The sequence below is a fragment of the Salmo salar genome, chromosome 12 (assembly GCF_965601325.2).
Source record: "Salmo salar chromosome 12, fSalSal1, whole genome shotgun sequence".
Lineage (NCBI taxonomy): Eukaryota > Metazoa > Chordata > Actinopteri > Salmoniformes > Salmonidae > Salmo > Salmo salar.
The window spans coordinates 50486579-50511410 of record NC_138302.1 but is presented as its reverse complement, the minus strand read 5'-3'; the positions used below and the strand labels follow the sequence as shown (position 1 = coordinate 50511410).

Genomic DNA, 24832 nt, shown 5'->3' with positions numbered 1-24832 from the left:
TATACAAATGTGTCCCTTTTCGTGTTTTGATCTTTTCCTCATCTCCATTGACAACTATAGAATCTTCATTCCATACTATGAAAATGCTGTTGGTGAATGACATGGACACATTTCATGAAATTGTCCCTTTTGGTGTGCGTGAGGATAACAGCATCCCCCTATAAAATGACTCTTATGGACACTCATAGAATAAATATGTCACAGCACATAAAGAGGTTGTTTTTTTCTCCAAGTACTTTAATGGGTCTCAGAACGAGCAGAGAGAAAAACATGTGCCACAATGACACCTGCTGGTGACTCGAATGGACACTAGGGGTCGACTTTCAGGGGCCTTTTAGGAAAATCTTACCCCCAACCTTTCACATTTACCAATTTAAAACAAACCCTTTGTGGGTAGGAAAAGTTACAGTTAGACTGAGGATACAGTTAGACTGCCTGTGATTCCAGGTGGATATGTGTAGCCTGTTTGATATGTCAATATTCTGTTCAGCAGGTAAATACAGTAATAACCTGGCTAGAAAAGTGAAACTACTGGAAGGGTGAACGGTAGGTTGGAGGCATAGGTCCACAGTAAGCTAATCGCCCGTGATGACGCAATCTCCTCATTTGTTGCTCTCAGCCGCCTGTTCCTCGACATGGTTGGACGCCGCATCAGAAGCCACATTCGAGGTCACCTCGGCATCAACGGTCTTGACGAAGGTGGTCTGGGATTTGTTGTTGGTGACAGTGGAACTGCTATTGACACTGACGCTGGCATCCATGTCTCTGCTAGTAGCCAGGCTGTTGCTGCCTCCCAGGCTGATACTGGCATCCACGTCTCTGCTGGTAGAGACCTGGATACCGTTGGTGCCTCCCAGGGTGATGCTGCCAGGCAGGTCGAAGCTGCTGCCTATATGGCTGCTCTCATGGCCACTGACGTAAGTGCTGCTGCCGTAGCTGGTCCTGCTGCCCTTGTATCCCCCCATTGAGCCGCTGACATAGCTGGTGGTGCGACTGCTTTCCAAGGGGTAAGAGTTGTAGTTCATTGCTGGAAGTGGAAATTAACATGTCGGGTTATTGGAGTATACATGAATTTGTGTAATTTATTTCTCCCACTTATTTGACTAGTACAATGTACATCAGTGGAGGCGGCTGAGGGAAGGACATCTCATAATAATGGCTGAAATGGAGCAAATGGAATGGCATCAAACACATGGAAACCATGTGTTTAATGTATTTGATACCCTTCCACTCATTCCTCTTATGGACTCTTATGGACACCCATATCATGAGCCATTATCACAAGTCTGTCCTCCCCAATTAAGGTGCCACGAACCTTCTGTGATGTAAATTAATAAATAATAAGCAACAAGTGAAACAGCATAGCTGTGGTTTGTGAGGGCATTCACTTACAAGAAGACTGTTTGGAGATGTTGACTGACTTGATTCCATTCACCAGCCTGGGGAGAGGAGAGGAGAGGAGAGGAGAGGAGAGGAGAGGAGAGGAGAGGAGAGGAGAGGAGAGGAGAGGAGAGGAGAGGAGAGGAGAGGAGAGGAGAGGAGAGGAGAGGAGGGATATGTTCAGTGAGCAAATTAACTCATTGGTCATCATCAAATTCTCCTAATCTTAGAGTCTCATGCCTGAATGCTTTCCTCCTTACTTCCTGTGACTAATCTATAAGAACATGGGCTCAAGTCTCGTACCTGCTCTCCTCTCCTTCCAGCAGCTTCCTGTAAGTGGCGATCTCAATATCCAGGGCCAGTTTGACATTCAACAGCTCCTGGTACTGGCGTACTTGCATGGTCATATCCTGCTTGGCTCTCTGCAGGGCCACCTCGAGGTCGTTAATGCGAAGCCTGGCGTCCTTCACCGCCAGCTCACCACGCTCCTCCGCCTCAGCGATCTGGTTCTCCAGGTGGCCGCGCTGTTTTCAAGCAAACAATGTTTTTAGTCATGTTCCTATTGGTAGATGTTGGTTACCCTACAACTGAATAAGAGAGACAGTCTAGCCACACCAGGGGTGTTATATAAAAATACACTGAGATACATATTTACTGAGAGACGTAATGTGGCATTCACCTGACCCTTCATCATGTCAATTTCAGACTGATATCTCATGATTTTTCGGTTCATATCTACGATCTCTGCCTTGGTGTTTTTCAGGTTGTCCTCATAGTTGGTGGCTGACACCTGCATCTGTTCATACTGTTACAGAGACAAAATCATGTTACTGTCACCAGCCAAAATATAGAGACATAACAGTGAAGTCATCCATCAATGCTAGCCTCTAGCTAGCAGTGTGGACACCTGAGACATTCCATTGACTTCATTCCAGCCATTATTATAAGCCGTCCTCCCCTCAGCAGCCTCCACTCCTATCCACACTAACATACCATTTAGGCATTGGGCATCCATTCTCAGTGAGATGCTAGTATGGACAGTGGAGCATAGCCAGTATTAAATCTTGGAAAGGTCACGTAGGCGAGAGGGGTTTCGGGGGTCTCACGGGAGAAGGGGCTTACTTTCTGCGTGTACCAGGTCTCTGCCTCAGCTCTGCTGCGGTTGGCGATGTCCTCGTACTGAGCACGCACTTCAGCCACGATGGAGTCCATGTCCAGGTTACGGCTGTTGTCCATCTCCACCACAACTGAGGTGTCCTTGATCTGGCCCTGCAGCTCACGCAGCTCCTGAAGAACCAAGAGAGGATAGAGAGAAGCCTTTAGATTTCAGAAAGCATCTACTCTTCACACAATTTATTCAAAATCCAATGGAATCTACAGCATAGGTTAGGCCAGGGGTCTCCAACCTTTTCTACCATGACGCAAGCTAAAAAAAAAATTCTCGCTTTCAAATAGGTACATTCTTCTCTTCTCCTCTCCCATGCAACTCTTTCCCGGGTCCTTAGTGTACAAGAGAATGTAGTGCACTATGTTTTCTGTCAATATACCTGGTAAAATTATGGTTAATAAAAAACACTTAGGGGGCCACTATGAAATCAGTGATTTCTTTGCAAAATGTTGTTTTATATTTTTCCTGCTTTTAGATTTTTGAGGGATTTTAACTCTTAAAATTACAATATGTTTATAGAGAAACACTGAAATTGGATGTTCTGAGTAAATGTCAATGTCACTGCTTAAATAAACTTTTAAAAATATATCTTTTTGAGTGTAATTCCCCATTAATTGCGCATCTGGCCCTTTAATTGTGCATCTAGTGTGCCATCTAATGTGCCTGTCTAGTGATGGGTCTGTACTGCTGCTGCTGTTTCATGGCAAGCTTAGCAAATAACAAATAATAGATACAAATGACGAACTTACTCATGATACACTTCTGCCAGGTAAGCCTACTTTTCCATTAACAGTATTTCTGTCAACACACAAGGCAGTTATCACATCAACCGGCTCTGGTGATGTCTTTTCTGTGAGTGGGCTCATTTGTTTCCGTTCACCTAAAAGAGACGTTAATTTGGCTGTCACATCCTGACCAGCAGAGGGAGCAATTGGATTCGTTTTGGTCAGGATGTGGCAGGGTTTTTGTGTGTGTGTGAATGGTTGTGTTGGTGATTAGGACTCCCAATTGAAGGCAGGTGTGTTGAGTTGCCTTTGATTGGGAGTCCTATATAGGACTGTGTGTTTTTCTTTGGGGTTGTGGGTAATTGTTTCTTGTTTAGTGTGGTTGCACCTGACAGGACTGTTGGCTGTCAGTTTTCTTGTTTTGTTAAATTGTATAGTGTTCCGTTGATTAAAATATGATGAACCCTAACTCCGCCACATTTTGGTCCACTTTCTGTAACTGTTACAGAAAGTGGACCAAAATGCTGCGGAGTTAGGGTTCGTCATATTTTAATTAATCAACGGAACACTATAAAATTTAACAAAATAAGAAAACTGACAGCCAACACAGTCCTGTCAGGTGCAACCACTATGACAAGAACACTATAACAAAAACAAACTGAGAAAACTGACAGCCAACAGTCCTGTCAGGTGCAACCACACTAAACAAGAAACAATTACCCACAACCCCAAAGAAAAACACACACTCCTATATAGGACTCCCAATCAAAGGCAACTCAACACACCTGCCTTCAATTGGGAGTCCTAATCACCAACACAACCATTCACACACACACAAAAACCCTGCCACATCCTGACCAAAACTAATCCAATTGCTCCCTCTGCTGGTCAGGATGTGACATTGGCTCCCAAACGGCTCTTTGTTCAGTAATGCTTAGAAATGGACCTAAAACCATGAGAAAATAGTACATCTCTAATTTAATGCCTAAAACATTGCCTACCATTATGTCAGATTGTGAAATATGAGTTCAAAACATTTTTACCTGACAAAATTATTAGATTGCCTGCAACAAAACAAAAATGGACAACTGAATGAGGCTCTCTTCTCACTATAATGTTCCTGCATTGAGGAATTATCATCCTCAAATAATGTTTTTATAACTTATCCCCAGATAACTGCTAATCAAGCAATAGTAAAAGTACGCTAATCAGGGAGCCAAATTAATGGCTCTTTCACATACGCGATTCGGTTCCCGATGTTCACCAAAAAGCAATAATGCTGGAAATTAATTAGCAGACATTGTTTTAGGTTTGGCTTTGTAAGCTAATATTGGCTAACCAGGGGTGGGATAACGTCAAGTTCCGTTGGTTAAATAGTAGCTGGGGGCTTGCATTGTGATATTCATGAGAATTGCTTATGACATTTTGCGGTGGAACACGTGAAAATTGTGGGTGGTCTTTGAGCTACTGGTAACTACTGGTAGCTTGCGATTGATCTGTTGGAGATCTCTGAGCTAGGCTTTCAAATGTTTTCTGTCAGTCACTCCCATTGCAATACAGACATGGTACATTACCGCGTCATAGATAGTCCTGAGGAATTCAATCTCATCAGTAAGACAGTCCAGCTTGGCCTCCAGCTCCGTCTTGACAATGTAGGCAGCATCTGCATCCTGAGAAAGCATAGCAGAACATACCTGGATCATGTACTTTTCTACTTCAGCCCATTTTTTTAAAGTTATGGTTAAGCAACAATGCACTGTAAGTTATCCATGTTGGTGGGGGCTTGTAGAATTATCAAGTCTACTGACCTTCTTGAGGAGAACAAAGTTGTTTTCAGACTCGGTACGCTTGTTGATCTCATCCTCATACCTGAGAATAGAGCAAGCCCATCAATCAAACAAGAAACATTGCTGACAAGCTTAAAATTAAAGAACGTTCATGATTAAAGATTTGAATGTATTCAATCAAAAACAAAAGTTCCTTGAAATCATAACACTGTATTTGAGACACAGATTTGGGTCCCTCCTAGGCAAAATGGTTTAATTCGAACTATACAACATACGCTACTTTTAAGTGAAGAAAGTAGTTCAATAATAATCACATTTTGGTGAACTACCCCTTTAACTTTTAATGTCAAACCCACTCACTTGTTCTTGAAGTCCTCAACCAGACCCTGCATGTTCTTCAGCTCCCCTTCCAGCTTCATCTTCTCGTTGCCCAGACCGTCGAGCTGTCTGCGCAGGTTGGAGATGTAGGCCTCAAACATGGCATCGATGTTGGAGCGGGTGGTGGTCTGGTCCTGCAGGAGGCTCCACTTGGTCTCCAGCATCTTGTTCTGCTGCTCCAGGAAACGCACCTGCAGGGACAAAAGGGAAATGGTCAGTGTCATTGACTGAAACTTGTGAATGAGGATGGATGAAGGAAGGAAGGGATGGCTGAGGGAGAAAGAAAGGAAGGGTGGATGGAAGGCACGAACAAACAAATGAATGAATGGATGGATTAATTAATGTATGAATTCATGTGCATATACTATAAATGAATGGAGCAAAAGTGTCAATGTATGTATAGACTGAAGAATGGCCAACAAACAAATGTGTCATTGAAGCAGAGTACTGTGTTTCATCACGATGTGGCACTCTTTCTCAATCAAAGTTACACATATGATTCATGTTGTTCAAGTGTTTTTTGACCTCATGCCCCAGGGTGGGGTTCCACTCAAACACAAGCATGGAGGAGAGAACAGAGGCGTGTATCGCTAAGGTGTGGAGGAGGGGTCGAGGAGTGGTCAAATGTTAACCTTCCGGTTGATTTATGACAGTTATGTTTTATGACTTATTTATGACAGTTAGAAATTGAATTATTTGATTCTTTACAAATAAGGGATGCTTGAAACATGTAATCAATGTAGTTGACAGTTGATAAGCCCTGTGCAGGAATGGGCTGATATATCTGACAGTGAACCTGCCATATCCTGTTTGAGTGGGTAGGCCACAATGGCACATTGAGCAAAGAGGATCCTGTGAACAACAAATCCATAGTAGCCTACAAAATCTACAGACAACAATGTGTCCCCACATACCGTTTTGAAGATTTAAGAGTCAGTAGCTAATGCTAGAAGGGGTTACCAAACATCAAACTCTGTTATTCATACAACCAACCTCATCTTGTACCTCTGGCCCTATTTCTGTCTCCACCCATCTTTCCACTCTTTCTTTTACAGTAAAAGGGTAGTGGTCAGTGCGGGAGGGTTTTCTGTTGATAACTAAGTTTGCATTTTATATTCTTGCATGCCTAAGTGTACCCAATTAGTCATATAATGTATTTCCATAGTTTTGTTCACAATGTACATTCAATTTTGTGCATAATGTTTTGCACAATGGTTATAGCTAACATAAAAAATCCTAAATAGATAACCGAAATCACAAGAGAATCTGCCCCTTCCCAAAGGCCAAGTTAATACAAACCAGACATGGGTCAGGTATTTTACCGTGCAGTACTGTAAAATACCTGAGGTGAGTTAGATTTAGCTTGACCGCTGTGCAGAGTGGGCGGGGTTTGCACCTTCAGGACTACTCCATTGGCCCCATTGTACAAGACAAGCTAAATCAAGTTCAGTTCCAGTGTGTGAAAGTATTTGGAATGCACTATGCATTTGACCCTGGTGTGATCGGAACTCTGACCTTATCGATGTGATCGAGAAACTGACCTTATCGATGAAGGACACGAAGCGGTTGTTGAGGGTCTTGATCTGCTCCTTCTCGTGGGTGCGGACCACCTGGATGTTGGGGTCGATCTCCAGGTTCAAGGGGGCCAGCAGGCTCTTGTTCACCTGAATAGCGGTGATCTGAGGGGGTCCCGTACATGTCATCTTCCCACCCCCCATCCCCATACCACCACCCATACCCATACCACCCCCCATTCCCATACCACCGCCAACACCCATGCCCGCATACCCAAACTCCATCACGCCCCCTCTTTGCCCAGTCCCTCCAGCCATGTACCCCCCAACTACCCTATAGCCACCTGCTGCCACACCCCCGGCGCTGCTGCCAACACCCCCATAAGAGCTGCGGACGCTGTAGCTCTGTTGTCTGGCTCTGCCGCCATAGCCATCGGAAAAGGAGTTGCTGCTGAAGTTTTGAGACCCCATGCCTGCAGAGGAGGACCTCAAAGAGTAGCTGGTGCTCTTCACAGCTCTGGTGGACATGATGACTTAGGTTTTAGCGCTACAGTAGGTGGTCTGTAGAGACTGGGAGATTCGCTGCAGAGAGAGAGACTCGTGCAGATGGAGCTCACTGTTCCCTGGCCCTCTTTTTATCTGGAAAGGGGAGGGACAGAGGGGTATTATGATTGGCTAGCATGCAGCAGGGGAGCGCAGAATAGAGGAATGCTGGAGAAAAAGAATAGAATCATGTTTCACATTTACAGCGCACAAAGTGAATTTGAGAGAGTACAAAACTTACATAACAGGGATTGGAGGTGCTTTTCCTTATTTGCAGCATTATGTGCTATCATAATGATATTCTGACTATTTGTACTATAATGTATTTATGTTAGAGTCTCAATGCAGTTGACCAGTGCAGAATGCATTCTTTGCATCATCAAAAACCTCTTAAAAATTCCTAATGAACTGTACAAAAACAAAGTACACTTCTGAGAATGGGCTCTTGTTAGATGATTGCTATTGAACTTGGTGCTTGGCATCATCATTAACAGTTTGTCACCATTAACAATGTACCTTGCTGCAGCCTGCATTTTGCGTGTGAAAAAGTAACTTTCTAATACCCAGAACTGTATTAGTGAGCTAACATACACTACATAGTGCAAAAATATTCCATGAGTAATAATCTTCCAAAATCAAGAGGAATATTTCAATATGACCAATGAGCAGCCAAGAAATCTTACACAGATAGACTGCACTTGTAAGCCAGTCCTTCTATACACACCCTTTTCCCCTGAACCACGAAAAGCAGTCCATGACCCGTATTCATAAAGTGTCCCAGAGTAGGAATGCCTTTTAGATTATAATGAATCTAGATTACATGTACAGGTGTGATCTGACCCTAGATCAGCACTCATTTTATAGATACTGGCCAGACATCTGTACCTGGAAGTCACATCCTGTACAAGTTGTTGTTCTTGTACCTGCAATTTTACAGTATATACTGTATCTTTACCTTCGGGATTCACTTCTTCTAGTGTTGACACTGTGATTGACTAGAATAAGACACACACTGTACTTTAATGGAAATAATGCGATTCGGTTGATTAATAGTTAGCAATTAGAGCAGGGGTGTCAAATCAATATGGCCCGCGAGGGTTTTTTGCGGGGGAGGGCGGGGGGGGGGGGGGGGGGGGGGTGACTGCAATGACAAAAGAACATATCAAATGTTCTGAGGAGAAAGTATAAGTCTGTGCTGACTGTTGACCCAGACATGAAGCATGTGTGTGGATGTGGGTGTGTAGGTGTTTTACAGGCTTGTTGCTAAGAAACACATGTTAACCCATGGGAAAGGCTTATCAGAATTGAACTGCTGGGTTGAAGAGATAAATAATGACTGTCACGCAATGAACTCAACAACTCACCCCAATAAAGTCAGTTGGGGGAAATTATATAGTATTTCATTTTTCATTTAATTTGTTTAAGTCATTTTGACTGATCTGATCGAGTAGCAAATCAGCATTTTTCAGTTTATCCCAAGTATTGGAAACTTTAACTCCATTTGTAAACAGTCCCAAAGTTGCACTGTGAAGAGCTTGCCCCAATGGATTACTGTATGTTTATTTTGCCATATGGAAGTAACACGGCTCATGATTGCATTGGCCATTGGAGCCTTATCTGGCTCAAGCATTACCATATTTGTCAAAGTGACCAATGACCTATTGTTCAACACGTTCACCACTAAACAAACAAAAAGAGCTGTATTTCTCAAATCTTATCGACCTTAATAACTGACATATATGGGTTAAAATCTCTCTTTTCCTCTTGGTGAAATCACTGCATTCCTTGTCTATTGTCAGAGACCTGAAGTCCAGCACAGAAAGAAAAAAAATGTATGAAATGAAATGTATGCATTCACTACTGTAAGTCGCTCTGGATAAGAGTGTCTGCTAAATGACTAATATGTAAATATGTATGTAAATATAATATATATATGTAATATGTAATTTAAGACGCCCTTTTGACATCTGACCCTCTCGCCCCGCAGCCTCCAGAGACGAGAGACATTTCGGTTTGTGTGCGTCAGTCTTCAAATGCGACACATAAAGATTGGAATGTGCTGAGATAAACACGTACATGCGATGAGTGGGTGAGGGTTGGAGGGGCAGAAGACAACGATTAGCCGCTGAGAAGAAACAAACCCTCTTTAGAAAGAGAGAGGTTGACCAAGTTGTATGGGGCTGCTGTTCCAAATAACCCTAAGGGCGTGGCGATATGGGTTGCATAATTGCGTTACAAGCCTCTTCCTGCCACCCCACATCTGTATCTGAAGTTTAGTCAACACTAGGGTAGCGATTTTAGCATCCCATAAAAACAATTGGATGATCCAAGTACGCCTGCCCGTTTGCACCTTGACTGCCCCACACCCTCTAGAGTTATGCAGGTTTGGAGTTGCTTGGCTTGAGGCTGGCTCCCCCTAGTGCTCATTCGGAGTGGACTGTAATGTGTACGTGAACCCCTGTGTTGTTTTTTGTCTTGTGATAAATAATAAATGCAAAAATGTCATGCTTGTTTAATAGGAAAACAAGACCCTTTTTCCAATGGGATTCAATAAAGGTAAGTAAGTAGGTAGTAACTAACTAACTAACTAACTAACTAACTAACTAACTAACTAACTAACTAACTAACTAACTAACTAACTAACTAACTAAGCTTTATTTTGCAGTGAATGTGTGTGCATGAATACTTTCTTAATTTTCCTATGCAAGGATCCTAATAGAAAAGAGGTGTCATCCAAATAACCTTTATTGTAATATTTCTAAAGTATTTTTTACTATATATTCCTATGTTTTTAAAGCGTGTGAAGGCTGAATATGCATTTTCAGTGGAATGTTATAGACTCATGAACTTTAAGTCTACAGGGAACATGTTAAAGGGAAAGTTATCGGTTTCCTTACCCCATAAGCCAGGGTTCCCCAACTGGCGGCCCACAGGCTGAATTTGGCCCGGGAGTGGTTTCATTTGGCCCCCCAAGTTTTCGGAGCAAAAAAAAGTATAATATTAATTTTCATTTATGGACATTAAAGACTAAAACACCAGGAAATCAGGTCCAAGTGATTTTAATTTAAGAAATCTGTTCCCAATATTCCCACATATAATAAGGGACACGTGATCATATACACATGTAAGCAAGGTTTGAAATGATCATGTTTTAGTCAAACATTATATCTATGTGGGCTTCTTGCGGTAAATTTGTAGTTTACAAATGATTTGTAATCATGTTCCGGCCGCCCAACCATCCGCTCAACATAAAATCAACACACGGATGAATCTAGTTGATGATCCCTGCTCTAAGCAGTCAAATATAAGATATTGACTTGCATTGGTTTTGGTCCACAAATGCTAAAAAGTTAAATAAAACCAAAGCATGTATTGATGTCATACATTGCCCATAAACTGCTTATTGGGTAAGGAAACCATTATGCAATTTTGTATTTGGGTGAACTATCCCTTTAAGAGGCTATTGTGGTGATTGACTGCATTTTCAGTAGAGGGTTTGTGTATTCGTTGTTATGTACGTGTGCATGTTAAAAAGGAGCATATTAATTAAGAGGCCATTGTGCTGACTATGCATTTTCAGTGGTGTGTTACTGTATTTGTGGACATGTGTAAAAAGGGAACATACTGGTACTAAGACTCTATAGATGGACATGACAACTCTGGGAGAAAATGGCCCGTAACTGTCACATTTCACTCATGTCTGATGAGTGACCTTCACAGACCCACATGACCACACCTTGCTCGTAAAACTGGAATTCCCACGCAAATATAACAATGCAAGCAGGACATCCAATAATGTTCAGGGTCCCAGGGTGTCTAAGGTCTTTATCTAAGACTCATACTCCTAATTCGCTATAAAGAGATCCACCCTCCCTTTTCTTACCCTTGTTCCTCTTTTTTTCCCACACCCTGGCACAACTCCAAGTCATGGGATTGAGTGAGTAAGTGCCCTACTGACATATGACTTTGGCACAACATTGTAGCACTGTAATTGTCTTAGCTGGGTAAGCACTCCCGAGTTCAGGGGTAACAGAGTGGAAAGTGAGTAAAAAAGAAGAGGAGAATAAACAAGTAAAAGTTCATCCAAGAAAGATCAAGCTGGGAGCTTTCATTCTCTGACGGTTGTCCAGAATCCCTGAAGCACATAAGCTCCTGTTGAGTTTCCCAGAATCCTGCTGTTATTGGTATGAGTCAGAGTCTCAAGTTTCTCATCAATTTTTTTCTCTCTTTCCCTCTCTCCCTTGGCCTCCCTGGACTGACGGTCTCCAGAGCTGCTAAGGCCTGGATTTCTGCACATGCAGCAGTTTGAAGTGATTGTACCCTCCGAAATCAACGTTTGTCAGATGAGGTCAAATGTTGAGTGAGATAAGTCCACGTCCGATGCCATATGTTGTGTAGATCTACCTGGTAGAAGATGTAATAGTAAGTTTGCAGTATAAAAACTATTTTACTATATTATTTGGAGAAAAAAAATGACCACTGCACAAATACCACTGTGTAGGCACTTGTGAATTGAGCACTTGAAGTTTATTAAAGTAATATCAAATGTAGTATTTGGTCCTGTGCCGTAATATTTGTGTCGAGCCTGCAACCCATTGGCATTACCAAACTGTTGTATTTTCTTTGTCCAAGCCTTACCTGAAGCCATTTTTAGTTGTTGTTTGTTGGGGGAGGTGGGGGGATCTGAATTCAGTCTCCTCTTGAGCTTAATGCACCAATGGATTTAAAGCTAGACTATGACCTGTATACAATCAATTGTAGAATGTGGATTTCTGGACAGCAGTTTCAGAAGTGCATTTGATTTGCACTGACAAACATTCATTTCAAAATGGACTATCATTTTAAACATTTCGTAATGGCGTAGAAGTAGTGAGATATGTCACTCTGATTCTATTGAGAAGTTCCTCTACTTCTGCCATTAAACTGTTTTAAATCATTGAGGTGTGCTGTCCAAGCTTTGCATGAAGTGACTGGCCATTGATACATACTGTATGATATGAGAGCTGTTATGATGAAGAGGTGAAGCTTTGAAACTTGATCAACCATGAAGGTGAGGTAGAGTCAGAGAATAAAGAAAACAGGGGAAGTGTATGGGCTTTAGCCAACTTCCCCTGGGTACTGTGTTTTGTTATTTTGTCTCTGGGGTCCATTTTGTGAATCCACCCTAGCCAGGGCGTACAGTAGTGTCGTCAGTGAGGGTCGTTGAGAACCTGTTATTTTCCACCGCTATAAACGCCACCACCTATTAACTTTGAGACCATCTCCTTAATGGCAGAGGGTTTCATTTGGCGCGTTCTGTTACATTTCCACAAACAAATAGCCCTTCATTTAATTATGTCTATGATATGTCTGTAGTGAGCAAAAAAAGCATGTAGCGTTAAAGGAATGCTACGGGATTTTGGCATGCTAGCCGATACACATAGACTTCCAGTCGTTGCTCTAACACTGGTTATCATTGGCTTGCGAAACTACTTCAAGATTCCGTGTAAAATGTTACATGCTGCATCTTTCAAGACTGTCCATTCTTCTCTTATGTCATGCTATGTTGTTTCTGACCTTTGAGAGGTAACGTTTCCACTCACAGTGCTTTTCTGGTAAGTTCTCTTAAGAACAATGGATATTGATGGGCTTTTGTGTACTGGATGAAAAACTCAATGGCTCTTTCTGTCTCTGTGACCTTATTACCTTTCGGGTGACACAATCAACATTCCTGCTCATCAATGACATACAAACCACTAAAAGATATCATTCAGCCTATCACAGCTATCTGCAGACATTCTTTTCAAAGGTATCACCTTGAAGATATCAACTACACAACCAAAGAATTTTGTGAAATCAGCGTCCGGCATTCTACCACTCAAATGTGACACAAGAGCACCCCCCCTTCTCCCAATCCTATCCCTGAAGACAGAGAGACAGAGACACTATGGTATCAGCTTACCAAAGTCTTTGTGCACATCACATCATCACAGTGACTTTTTCTTGATGTGTTTGTTTCTTTGACATCCAATGACGTGGATGTCGATTAAGGCAGCCCCCCGGTGTAACAGTATAGCTTCCGTCCCTCTACTCACCTCTGCCTGGGCTCGAACCAGGGACCCTCTGCACACATCAACAACTGACACCCACGAAGCATCGTTACCCATCGCTCCACAAAAGCCGCGGCCCTTGCAGAGCAAGGGGAACAACTACTTCAAGGTCTCAGAGAGAGTGACGTCACCGATTGAAACGCTATTAGCGCACACACTGCTAGTTAGCTAGCCATTTCACATTGGTTCCACCCGCACCTCTCTGATTCAGAGGGGTTGGGTTAAATGCGGAAGACACATTATAGTTGAATGCATTCAGTTGTACAACTGACTAGGTATCTCCCTTTCCCTTTCTGCAAGCCAGTTTACTTTAGCCCTGCTGCTAAGCGTGTCCGTATCCAGTAATTTTGGGGTTTGGCTGATCAAGTACATAGAAACTACACACTGGGCACAGACGTCAGTTCAACATCTAGTTTTGATTTACATTTGGTTGAGTTGTCAACTAACATGAATTAAATGTGAAATCAACAAAACATTTTACTATGTCATTGGATTTAGGTTAAAAGCTGGTTGAAAAAAAGACAAAATTACATTACATTGATGGCTTTTTTCAAATCCAATCAGTTTTCCACTTGATTCAACCCCAGCTAGGATATAACTTTCTGAGAACCATATGTTTCTTAGAGCTTGGTGAGAGCGTAGTTGTCCTATTGTTATTTTGCATACAATCTTCTCATAACTTCTTGGGAATGGAGTTCAAAACAGTTAATCTGAACTAAGCTAGCAGTGTTATTAAAAGTCTTATGGAAATATGTTCTCAGAACGTTATTTAATGACCTTCAAATAACCTATCATTTTCATTCTCAGAATGTTAATAAAACTTCCCAGGAAACCTTTAAAGGAACCATAGTAAAATGTTCTCAGAACCTCCCTGCAACCTAAAAATGTACATTCCCATAACAGGTCAAATGTTTCATTCCATTCTCAGAACATTTAAAAAACATTTTTACCGGTCAGGAAACTTCTGGCTTCGTTCCCAGAAACAATTGGGAAACCAAAAATGTACATTCCCACAACTTCCAAGGAACCAAATGTGCTAGCTAGAATGCTATTCACATATAATTTTGGGGTTGAAATAATGTGGAAACAACTTTGCTTCAACCACAGGAGGCTGCTGAGGGGAGAACGTCTCATAATAATGGTCGGAACAGAGCAAACGGAATGGCATCAAACACCTGGAAACCATGTGTTTAACGTATTTGATACCATTACACTAATTCCGCTCCAGTCATTACCATGAACCCGTTCTCCCCAATTAAGGTGCCCCAAACCTCCTGTGGATTCAACCCGTTTTTGTCCAGTGGGTATGCAACAACCATTACAAATTATGCCTTTTATGGGGAAAAAAAAAGAATCTCAAAGCATGCCCAGGATAAAACCTTGCTCTCTTTAATTGTTTTCTTCATCATTAACTCTAGTCTTTCTCTCTTTTCTTCGTTTTGTGTTTTTGTTTGTTTCTTTTTTCTGTTTTACATTTTATTTTTGCAGTGTGAGGAATTTGTCATCTGAATTGACAAGATAGAAAGTTATCTTTTAATAGATGTCACAAATATGTGTTTTACATTAGATGCATGTAAAAATAACATAATTAGCTAAATGTTGCATGCAGATAGAAGTTGAGCAGTGTCCATGGGCAAATGAAAATGCTAGGGAAAAGAGTTTGGAATGAGAGCATGAGAGAAGCGGTAGGAGAGTAGGAAAGAGAGGATGGGGGATGTGGATGTAGGCAGGGTCTTGGAGGCCAGCCTGCAAAAGAGAGAAAGAGGAGGGTTGTTTGGGGGGGAAGTATAAGTTCTCCGGTTCACTTTACTCACGTCACTCTTTCTGTAGCTCAGCTCAGAGGCTCCTTTCTCTCTCTTTCTCTCCCTCCCTCTCTCTCTTCCATTTGTTCATTCGTTCTGACTACTCCATCAGCAGTCATGAGTTACAGACCGTCCAACAGCCACATCTCCTTCCAACGCACCACGCCCGTGTCCTCCCACCGGGCTGCCAGCACCTATGGCGGGGCTGGCGGCCAGGGCACCCGCATCTCCTCCGCAGCTTACGGGGGCCTCCGCAGTGGTGCCCCAGCCAGCTCTTCCTCCTACTCCTCATCCTCCTTTAAGGTGAGCGGCGGTGGTATGGGCACTGGCATTGGTGGTGGCATGGGTGCCGGCAAGGGTGGTTTGATCAACGCTGCGGCAGCAGGTGGTGGCAGCGGTCATGTCATGGGCAACGAGAAGGGGGCCATGCAGAACCTGAACGACCGCCTAGCCAACTACCTGGAGACAGTGAGGAACCTGGAGCAGGCCAACGGACAACTGGAGATGAAGATCCGAGAGGCCCTGGAGAAGGGAGGACCGGACGCCCGCGACTATAGCAAGTACAGCACCATACTGGACGACCTGCGCAAGAAGGTGGGGGTGTGAATGAAATACAGTATCATTACAAAAGTGATAGAGACAAGAGAGGGGGGTGTTGAGAATAATGTGTGTAAGAAAAGGTTTAAGTTGAGGAGTTTGTGGTTTTGTCATTTGTTGCTTTAGATAAGTGTGTTGATTTGATCAACCAATAAGTCAAAATATGAATGTAATGTCATCCCTCCTGCAACTTTTCGTTGAACTAAAACCCATTATGGTATAAGAGAAGATGTCCTTCCAAGAATGAGTTTAAGCATAATGACAATTATTTATTTACCAATTTACTTTGCTTTTACTTTGACTTCAACATTTCTGTGGGGAACCCTGCATTGGAACAACTGGCTTCTCAAAATTCCTAACTGAATAGAGGGGTCAATGATGTATCTAAACCCTGGATCGCTGATGCTATGTATTGGCCAATGAGAGACTTTGAAGCCACCAGCCGGCCATATTGAAAAGCAGTCCTCCATAGGAATGAATGGAATTCTACAGTATTTAATTTAAATGTTTCAAGGACAAAATTATATGTATTTAAGTAATTTGTTGTTGTAATTGGGACAGTAACATTAGTACTTTAAAAAAAATCATACTTTTAAGGAAAATAAATCTTTATATTATTTAATTTGAAATGTTTATGTTTAGCTCACATAAAATAATTAAAAGGTATGTATTAAGGTGTCGGTAATAGAATACACATTGCAAAAACTAATTCAGACCTTTGTTAATGCATTTCTATAGCTTCCAAAATTGTTTTTATAACAGTGGGGAAGTGCCAAGATGGAGGCTTCCAAAACAGCGCCCCCTGTTAGTCATCTATTGTATATATAAATCATTGTAGAGGGTGTGGCAGGCCAGTCAGATATCCACTTTCCCTCCCCCTCCTTCACTAGTTCCCTCAATCCTCAGTTTGGTCAAAGAGTTCCTCAAATGAATCACCAAATTTGGTGGACGCAATGAATCATTATCATCAAAAAACTGAACAAAACCTATAAACAAAGTTCCAAGAGTGTTTGAAAAGCGTTTTGACCTCCCCGTGTCAGTCTCCACTCTGGGGCATAGTGTAGTGTGAGAGGGACCAGCGGTATAAACCAGATGTGGTGTGACAACACACAAAAATAATTCCCTGTGAGATTTGAAACACATTGCTGGCGGGTGTGTTTTTTCAGCACAGTCAAAGAATTCCAACAAGATCTGCTAAATGACGTAAATGTATGTAAATGTAAATCTCACGGACTCTCTGCAAAAACTGACATTTGTTCAAAAGAATTCCAAAGTCCTCTATAGTTTATGATGACGCTCTTATGATGAATGTTAGCCTTGTTCCATTTGCCGGACACAAAACCGACACGAGTTCCCCTTTTTATGTGATTAGCACCAGAATACCATGGTTACAAACACACAGATTGGTGGTGGAAGACAGGAAGCCTGGCCCGTTTTCTCTAACAATGCAAACTGAGAACAGACAGCCCTAGCACGGGAACTATTTTTCCTGCTTTTCCGTTCACAGCTTCCTCTTTTTCAGGGGCAGTTGGAGTTATATGGTCGTAACCATAGATTCAGTTGTGTTTTGGTCCCATTATGTAAATCACTCAGAATCTGCGGTTTCCGGTTTCAATAATACCCCCCTGGGAGGCGTAAATTTAAAACACATGTTTTAGGTTGGTGATGAGCAGCAAATCCCATGATGGAACATATTAGTTCTTATTTTTTATTGCCAGCTCATCTATGTATGACACACAAAATTATAGTTAGAATGGGAAGCAAGTTCATATCTATTTGCATTGAGCAGTAAATGGGGGAAAGGCCTTCCTCTATAACTGACATGGATTCAAAAGTAAAGGAAAGTAAAGCATAATAAAGCAGGCTTATGTCACATGCAAAAATAGTTTCAGAAAATATTTAGTATTTCATGATAAATAAGAAGTAAGTCCATTATATCTCTTTTTGTCATATATTCAATGGAATTAACAATATTTTTCTCCAATAGGTCTTCGATGCGACAGTGGATAACGCTAGTATTGTCCTCCAAATTGATAATGCTCGCTTAGCTGCAGATGACTTCAGAGTAAAGTGAGTTTACTACTGTAAATTACATCTTTCTGCACATTGGTGGTGCCATTACTTTGTATACAATACAGGGGTTAATTTGAGATGTTGTTGTTCTGTCATGAAAAGCATTTGATCTGTTCAATTTCATACTGTAATTGTGCTTCTCACAAAGTTCACTGGCTCAAACCCCCCCACTGGGCACAGATGTCAGTTCAATGTCTATTCCATGTTGGTTCAACATAATTTCATGTAAATTATGTGGAAACAACGTTGGTTCAACCACTGTGTGCCCAACGGGCCACGATAAAGTCAATTTAGTGGTGTGTCAGCCATTAAGCAAGGAAAAACTCAAGAGTTTGAGACATGCCAGACCCACAAGAGAGGAAGTCTTGTGCAGGTACCAGTATGCAGAGTTGGCACAGAAAGTCTAATCTCTCATAATGAATCTGTCATCTTGGCATCTGTACGTGAATGCCTGATGTGAATGTAACCTCTTACATGCAACCCCTATGCTGCATAGCTCTTATAACCTTGGTAAACTGTTCAGGAGATAGTAATTGCCCACAGACACAGATCTAGGATCAACTTTCCTTCCCAAATTCTAATGATAATCAAAAGGACGAGAAAAATACCAAATTGACCTCAGATCAGTGTTTGCTTCAAATCCATCCTACACCTAGTAAACTGAAACATGACAGCCATTTTTTGCCTTTAACCCAAAATGTCAGGGTATTTCATGTCAATGTAGAGTTTAGTGACGGTGTCCCTGTGCCCACAGATTTGAATCTGAGTACAGCATTTGTCAGTCAGTGGAGGCAGACATCGCCGGGCTGAAGAAGGTCATCGATAACACCAACATGGGCAGGATGAATGTGGAGAGTGAGATTGAGGCCGTGAGGGAGGAGCTCATCTTCCTCAGGAAGAACCATGACAATGTGAGCTATAACATTGAGATTGAATGTCCATTTCAAATAATCATTTGAAATAGAACATTTTCCTTACATTAGAAAATATTGAAGATAAGAATTATTCTAGGAAGAACCACAGCAACGTGAGCTATTATAGCATTGAGACTGAATGTCAATGTCAAATAATAATTTGAAAAATAACATTTTCATTATAGAGAATAGAAATAGAATGAAGAACAATACAATTCCATGAAGAACAACGATAATGTGATAATATCAGATTAACCTTATCACTAGCTATGAACTTTTCAAATTTCACAGTTAGCTAATACTGGAATGCCTTACTATCCTTTTTTTCTGTTTATCTCTCCCTCTCTCTTGCTCTCTCTCCCCTTCCCCCTTCCCTCTCTCCAACAGGAGGTGACGGAAATGAGGACCCAGATCTCCCAGTCGGGGGTGCAGGTGGACGTGGACGCCCCTAAAGGTCAGGACCTGAGTCTGGTCATGGAGGAGATGAGGGCCAACTACGAGAAGATGGCTCTGAATAACGCAAAGGACCTCAAAGTGTGGCACGAAAACCAGGTAGCCCGTCTTATTTTCACAGTGTCCAGAAGGTACATCATTGTATCATACTATCGTTACACACCACATCAAACCTATACTGGTTTTTGTTCTGAAATTAAAACTAAAATGGAGTAACCCACACCCACTGGCCAAGATTTAAAAAAAATATACACTGAAAGTGTAGCTTTCCATTGAAAGCATGTTTTGTTGTGTGGGTAGTCTAGTCACACCAAAAAATCCTGAAATCCAAAACATGAATTCAACTTTCAAGATGACTAAGGGCTCTATTCAATCTGCATCGCGGAAGTTCAGCTTTAAAGCGTGATTGAAATTTAAAGGCAATGTTCCCACTTTAGCGGAGACTGCATTCACGGTAAACGCTGCATATGTCAACTCAATCGGAAATTACCATTCAATTTATATCGCAGAATTTGTAATGCTTCAGCAGTACAGATTGACCAGAGCCCTAAGCTTCACTCCTTCCCTTCTTCCCTCCCTCCCTATCTCCTTAACTTCTTCGCTCCCTCCCTATCTCCTTCCCTTATTCCCTCCATCCCTATCTCCTTACCTTCCTTTCTTCCTCTGTGCTGTGGTATAGATCTCAGACGTACAGGTGCAGGTATCCCAGAACACAGAGGCCCTGCAAGGGGCCCAGATGGAGATGAGCGACTTACAGAGACAGCTACAGACCCTCGAGATCGAGCTGGCATCCCAACAGAGCTTGGCAAGGACATTCTTTCAATATGATAACATATTTCCGTTAAATTCCTTAATTCCTCTGAGTAGAAATGGAACTGATAGTAACCCATGCATATTCTCTATGTACAACCTCCTTTTAAAGTCCGCTGCCATACCTTAGCCATACCATCCATATCTTCAAATTCCAACATTCTAATAATCCCAGTATCATTCAACAAAATTTCGAAGACCATTCCCAACATTCCCCTGTTATTCCCAGCAGAAATCCTCCTTGGAAGACACCTTGCGTAACACAGAGATGCGTTCCAATATGGAGGTGGAGAAGTACAATGCTATCCTCATCCGTCTGGAGGGTGAGCTGACCAACCTGCGGGGCAACATCCAGCAGCAGGGCCAGGAGTATGAGGCACTGCTCAATATGAAGATGAAGCTGGAGGCCGAGATCGCCACCTACAGGAGCCTGCTTGATGGGGGAGACTTCAAGTAAGTGGACAAGGGACTAAAGGGGCTAATGGCTGACTAGGGGGCTGACTAGGGCTGACTAATGGCTAAAGTGGATTCCTTCAAGAAACTACAAGCAAGTGTATGAGGGAATAGGGGCTAGTGGTTGACTAGGGCTGTGTCTCAATAGTCTAAAGTCACTTCCTTTCAAGCGACTTCAAGCATGTGGATGAGGGTGAGTGCCAGACTGACTAGGGGTGTGTCTCAATAGTCTTAACTCTCCTCGGTTTGTTTCCATCATCTGCACTGATCTAAAGACACATGGATAGGTGACTGTTATAGGGTGGGGGCTTCGTCCACCAATCCAGTTCCTTACACATTAGTGAAGGTGAAGGAAAGGACGTGAGAAGGAGAGGAAGAAACTTTTGATTATTGAGATGCACACTCTTTTCTTAGGGTTGAGGATTGATAGTAATTAAAATGCTTATTCTTTTAGCATCTCAATGCTTATGTCAGCTATGCTTCAAGTTCATGTACCACAAACGGCCACAGAGCATAGTTTAAATAACATCTAGGGAGTTGAAACAGGAAATAATGATGGGGAGGTGGTGGTGACACATATCATCATTTAAATACTTGGAAATTGTGACAACGTGAAATGGGAGAAACACAAAATTATTTTGGACATGTCAGTAGCAATTAGTATGGGTGAAGTATAGTTCTTGAGGTTTAATGCCATCTACAGTAAAAACTAGGTATGGCAGTATCATCTGTCCTGTCAATTAATGAATGTCCTGTGTTTTAATACCTATTCATTCTGTTCCAGGCTTCAAGACGCTATGGATGAACTGAAACCATAAGGGAATGAGGGCAGACAAAAGTGACGACCAATTATCAACTTCATGGAGAGAGAGAGAGATATACGCACAGACGCGGAGGAGTCAAACCCATCAAATGGGCATAGCATTGTGTTATCATGACAAACAAACAAAAATATGCAATAAATACAATGGTTACCATTTAACATGGAATTTCTCATATTTGTTTCTTTGTTCCACTGCACCATGATGAACTGATTGGCAAGTATTACACATTGTCTCTAGGGGTGCACTTGAGCCATAAAAGGACTACATGTCCAGAAATGACCTCAGTGCACAGAAAGGGGCATACCTTCCCATATCATGAACAAAAGTGTAAAGGCTATTGCAAAAGCTTATTACCCTAAAACAAAGGACGGTGTGGTTTAGTAATGAGGGAAGAAATGTATGAATATTTATCATGTGTATAACCATACAGTCATAATTTAAACTTTACATCCATAAAGTACTTAATCCCAACACAAACAGAAAATCATTAATTAATTATGACTCATTGTGAATAGGCTACTACAGAACAGAATGCTTTAGGAAGCAATTGAGGCTAGTGCTCTTCTTGAATTTAGGTAGGCTACTCTGTTAGGCTATATTTAAACAATAAGGCCCAAGGGGGGTGTGGTATATGGCCAATATACCATGGCTAAGGGCTGTTCTTAGGCACGACACCCCCTGATATACCACGGCTGTCAGCCAATCAGCATTCAGGGCTCGAACCATCCAGTTTTTATTAGGCAATACATAAGGAAGACTAGAGTGCAATGCATAGTTTATGCTACCTATTATGAAGGTCAGTAGGTTACGTTATCGATATATCTACAAGCTGTCACTCAAATACTGAATCAATAGCCTACAACATGGATAACCTAAGGAGGAATGACTGTACGTCCTCCTTAGGTTATCCATGTTATCCATAGATCAATATAATATTGATCTATTTGAGGTTAGTTTATAAAAATAAAGATGTGAATCATCTTATTTTTTTGCTTGCAGTGAATTATCCTTGAGTGCAGCAAACTTTCAGTTCAATAGCACAAGATGAGATCATGAGACTAGAAGACACAATATTGACATTAGGTACGACTGTTTTTATTGGTCAGGTTGGTACTATAATTAATTAATCTAATGAATGAATGAGTAAATTAATGAATGGGTTGAAGGCTAAATGATCTAATAATGAATGAAAAATAGACATAGTAGGCCTACACAACAACACCTAAAACACATATCCTGCCTACCTATAAACAAAACAAAAAAAATCCAAAAGGAATGAAAACGCTTTGAGATGCCTAAAATTGGCCATGTGGGCATACAAACCATAACATAATATTCTAATATAAAATAAGGCATGAGGGAGTGTGGTATATGGCCAATATACCATGGGTAAGGGCTGTTCTTATGCACAACGCATTGTGGAATGCCTGGACACAGCCCTTAGCCGTGGTATATTGGCCACATACCACAAACCCCTGAGGTGCCTTATTGCTATTATAAACTGGTTACCAACGTAATTAGAGCAGTACAAATATATGTTTTGTCATACCCGTGGTATACGGTCTGATATACCACGGCTGTCAGTCAATCAGCATTCAGGGCTCGAACCACCCAGTTCATTATAGAAAATAAACTGCATGGGCAAGGCGGGAGGGATTTGAGGCTCGAACCCAAAGATGCGCGTTCTCGTTTATAAACTTCTGACGCCTTCATCCGGGAATCTGGTACGAACTCGCTCTCCAACATGGCGGCGGCAGGTGAGGTTTATGTGGGTTGAACGAGTTGGCAAATTTCAGAGTGTATCAGCTCCGCACAACTAACACATATTGTTTGACCGGTGTTTACACCTTGTCGTGTCAATGGCCTATGTCTATAATGGTATCAAATGACTGTTTCTGAAGGATAAAGACCCCTTGGCCGGCCAAGGGATGTAACGTTAAAGCTAGCTATGGTTAACAGTTACGCGAGGCAGCGATTTGCAAGTTGAATCATTTTGTCCCACCGGTGTTTTTAAAAAAAAAAATATGTAACGTGTAGCAAGTTGACTTTAGAGGTCGTCTTTTGCTTTTATTATACATTGTTAAGCAGGTCGTTATGTTATGTTGTTATACATAAACAACTAACGTTACTGAAAGAACGGTCACACTGTGTCTGACGTTAGATAGTGGATGATTTACTGTGCGCTCAGACAATCTACGCTATTGCTAGAGGCGCAAGCGAATTTCTTGGAGGAGGGTTTGGTTGAATGGTGTGGGATTCCCAAGAAATTCCCCACGTGCGCATTTGGGTCCCCGGATTAGAGATTATTTTTGGTAATTGATGGGTGAAGTACGACAGTTTCCGGTGTTGTGCCGAAAATCTCCCCCATGACATAATTCTCCCCCCATTTCGCGTATTTAATTGCTGCGAATTGCTTGCTAGATTTCTGCTCTAAACTCCGTTGTCAGTTTAGCCTTTATTTCACTGATCTTAGTAGCAGTAAGCATTTTTGTCTGCAGTTTTTGGTTTGGCTATTTGTTTCAAGTGTATGTGGCAGTTCTAGCTTGTATGGCACCCAAGGGCAGCCCTCCCCGCCCGCACCCAGGGGCAGCCCTGCCCGCCCGCACCCAGGGGCAGCCCTGCCCGCCCGCACCCAGGGGCGCCCCGTGCCGCCCTCGGAAAGATGCTGCCCATTTCGCCCGTACCTAAATCCGCTACTGATTTGTATTAGTCTATAAATAAATCTCTTTGCCAAAATTTGTCATCTCTCCCATGTCTTATTCGACTAGTATTTTTTAAAGTGTAAGGATAATAATTCAGCCATAGTTGTTCTGAAATGTTTATTGCAAGCCAACATTGTACTCCCTCTGTTTAACATGACACATACATTAATTATTCATTTTGGTTACCTATCCTGATGTGAAGTTTGTTCTATAGAAAATATTTGACTAGCCACAAAATTAAGGAAATTAGGGGGGGATTCTGTCAGGGGGAGATTTTAGGCACAACACCGGACACTCGTACTAACCATCAGTGGCATCTCCCCAACTTTTTCATATTTCATTATGTCATAGCCACTAGGCCTTAACCTTTATTTAACTAAGTCAGTCAGTTAAGAACAAATTCTTATTTTACAATGAAGGCCTACACGAGCCAAACCTTCGCCTAACATGGACGAGGCTGATCACATATGGTTTATCTTTTTTTTACATTTACATCATTTAGCAGACGCTCTTATCCAGAGCGACTGACAGTAGTGAATGCATACATTTCATACAATTTCATACTTTTTTGTAATTTTTTTTTTCTGTGCTGGCCCCCCGTGGGAATCGAACCCACAACC

The 24832-nt window shown here is 41.9% G+C and overlaps 3 protein-coding genes across 6 annotated transcripts in view; 2 read left to right on the top strand and 1 right to left on the bottom strand.

Annotated features, from left to right (window-relative positions):
• Positions 1 to 216: 216 nt before the first annotated feature.
• Positions 217 to 7568, bottom strand: LOC106565228 (intermediate filament protein ON3). The gene is made up of 9 exons (XM_014132107.2): positions 6980 to 7568; positions 5421 to 5629; positions 5082 to 5142; positions 4848 to 4943; positions 2503 to 2667; positions 2060 to 2185; positions 1684 to 1904; positions 1393 to 1439; positions 217 to 1027 (listed from the first exon to the last, which is right to left on the bottom strand). Exons 1-9 carry the CDS (start codon positions 7478 to 7480, stop codon positions 603 to 605), a joined length of 1851 nt encoding a protein of 616 aa, XP_013987582.2. The 5' UTR covers positions 7481 to 7568; the 3' UTR covers positions 217 to 602.
• Positions 7569 to 15388: 7820 nt separating this feature from the next.
• On the top strand, positions 15389 to 21675 carry krt18b (keratin 18b). Its single transcript, XM_014132108.3, has 7 exons — positions 15389 to 15980; positions 17971 to 18053; positions 18811 to 18967; positions 19358 to 19522; positions 20103 to 20228; positions 20466 to 20686; positions 21471 to 21675. Exons 1-7 carry the CDS (start codon positions 15504 to 15506, stop codon positions 21502 to 21504), a joined length of 1263 nt encoding a protein of 420 aa, XP_013987583.1. The 5' UTR covers positions 15389 to 15503; the 3' UTR covers positions 21505 to 21675.
• A 1474-nt stretch (positions 21676 to 23149) lies between these two features.
• The window catches only part of LOC106565230 (eukaryotic translation initiation factor 4B), a 71821-nt gene continuing 70138 nt past the window's right edge, over positions 23150 to 24832 (top strand). For all 4 annotated transcript variants that reach the window (XM_014132111.3, XM_014132113.3, XM_014132112.3 and 1 more), the window contains exon 1: positions 23150 to 23267. In XM_014132111.3, coding sequence (XP_013987586.3) covers positions 23255 to 23267 — 13 coding nt within the window. In that variant the 5' untranslated portion in view covers positions 23150 to 23254. The remainder of the gene's footprint in view (positions 23268 to 24832) is intronic.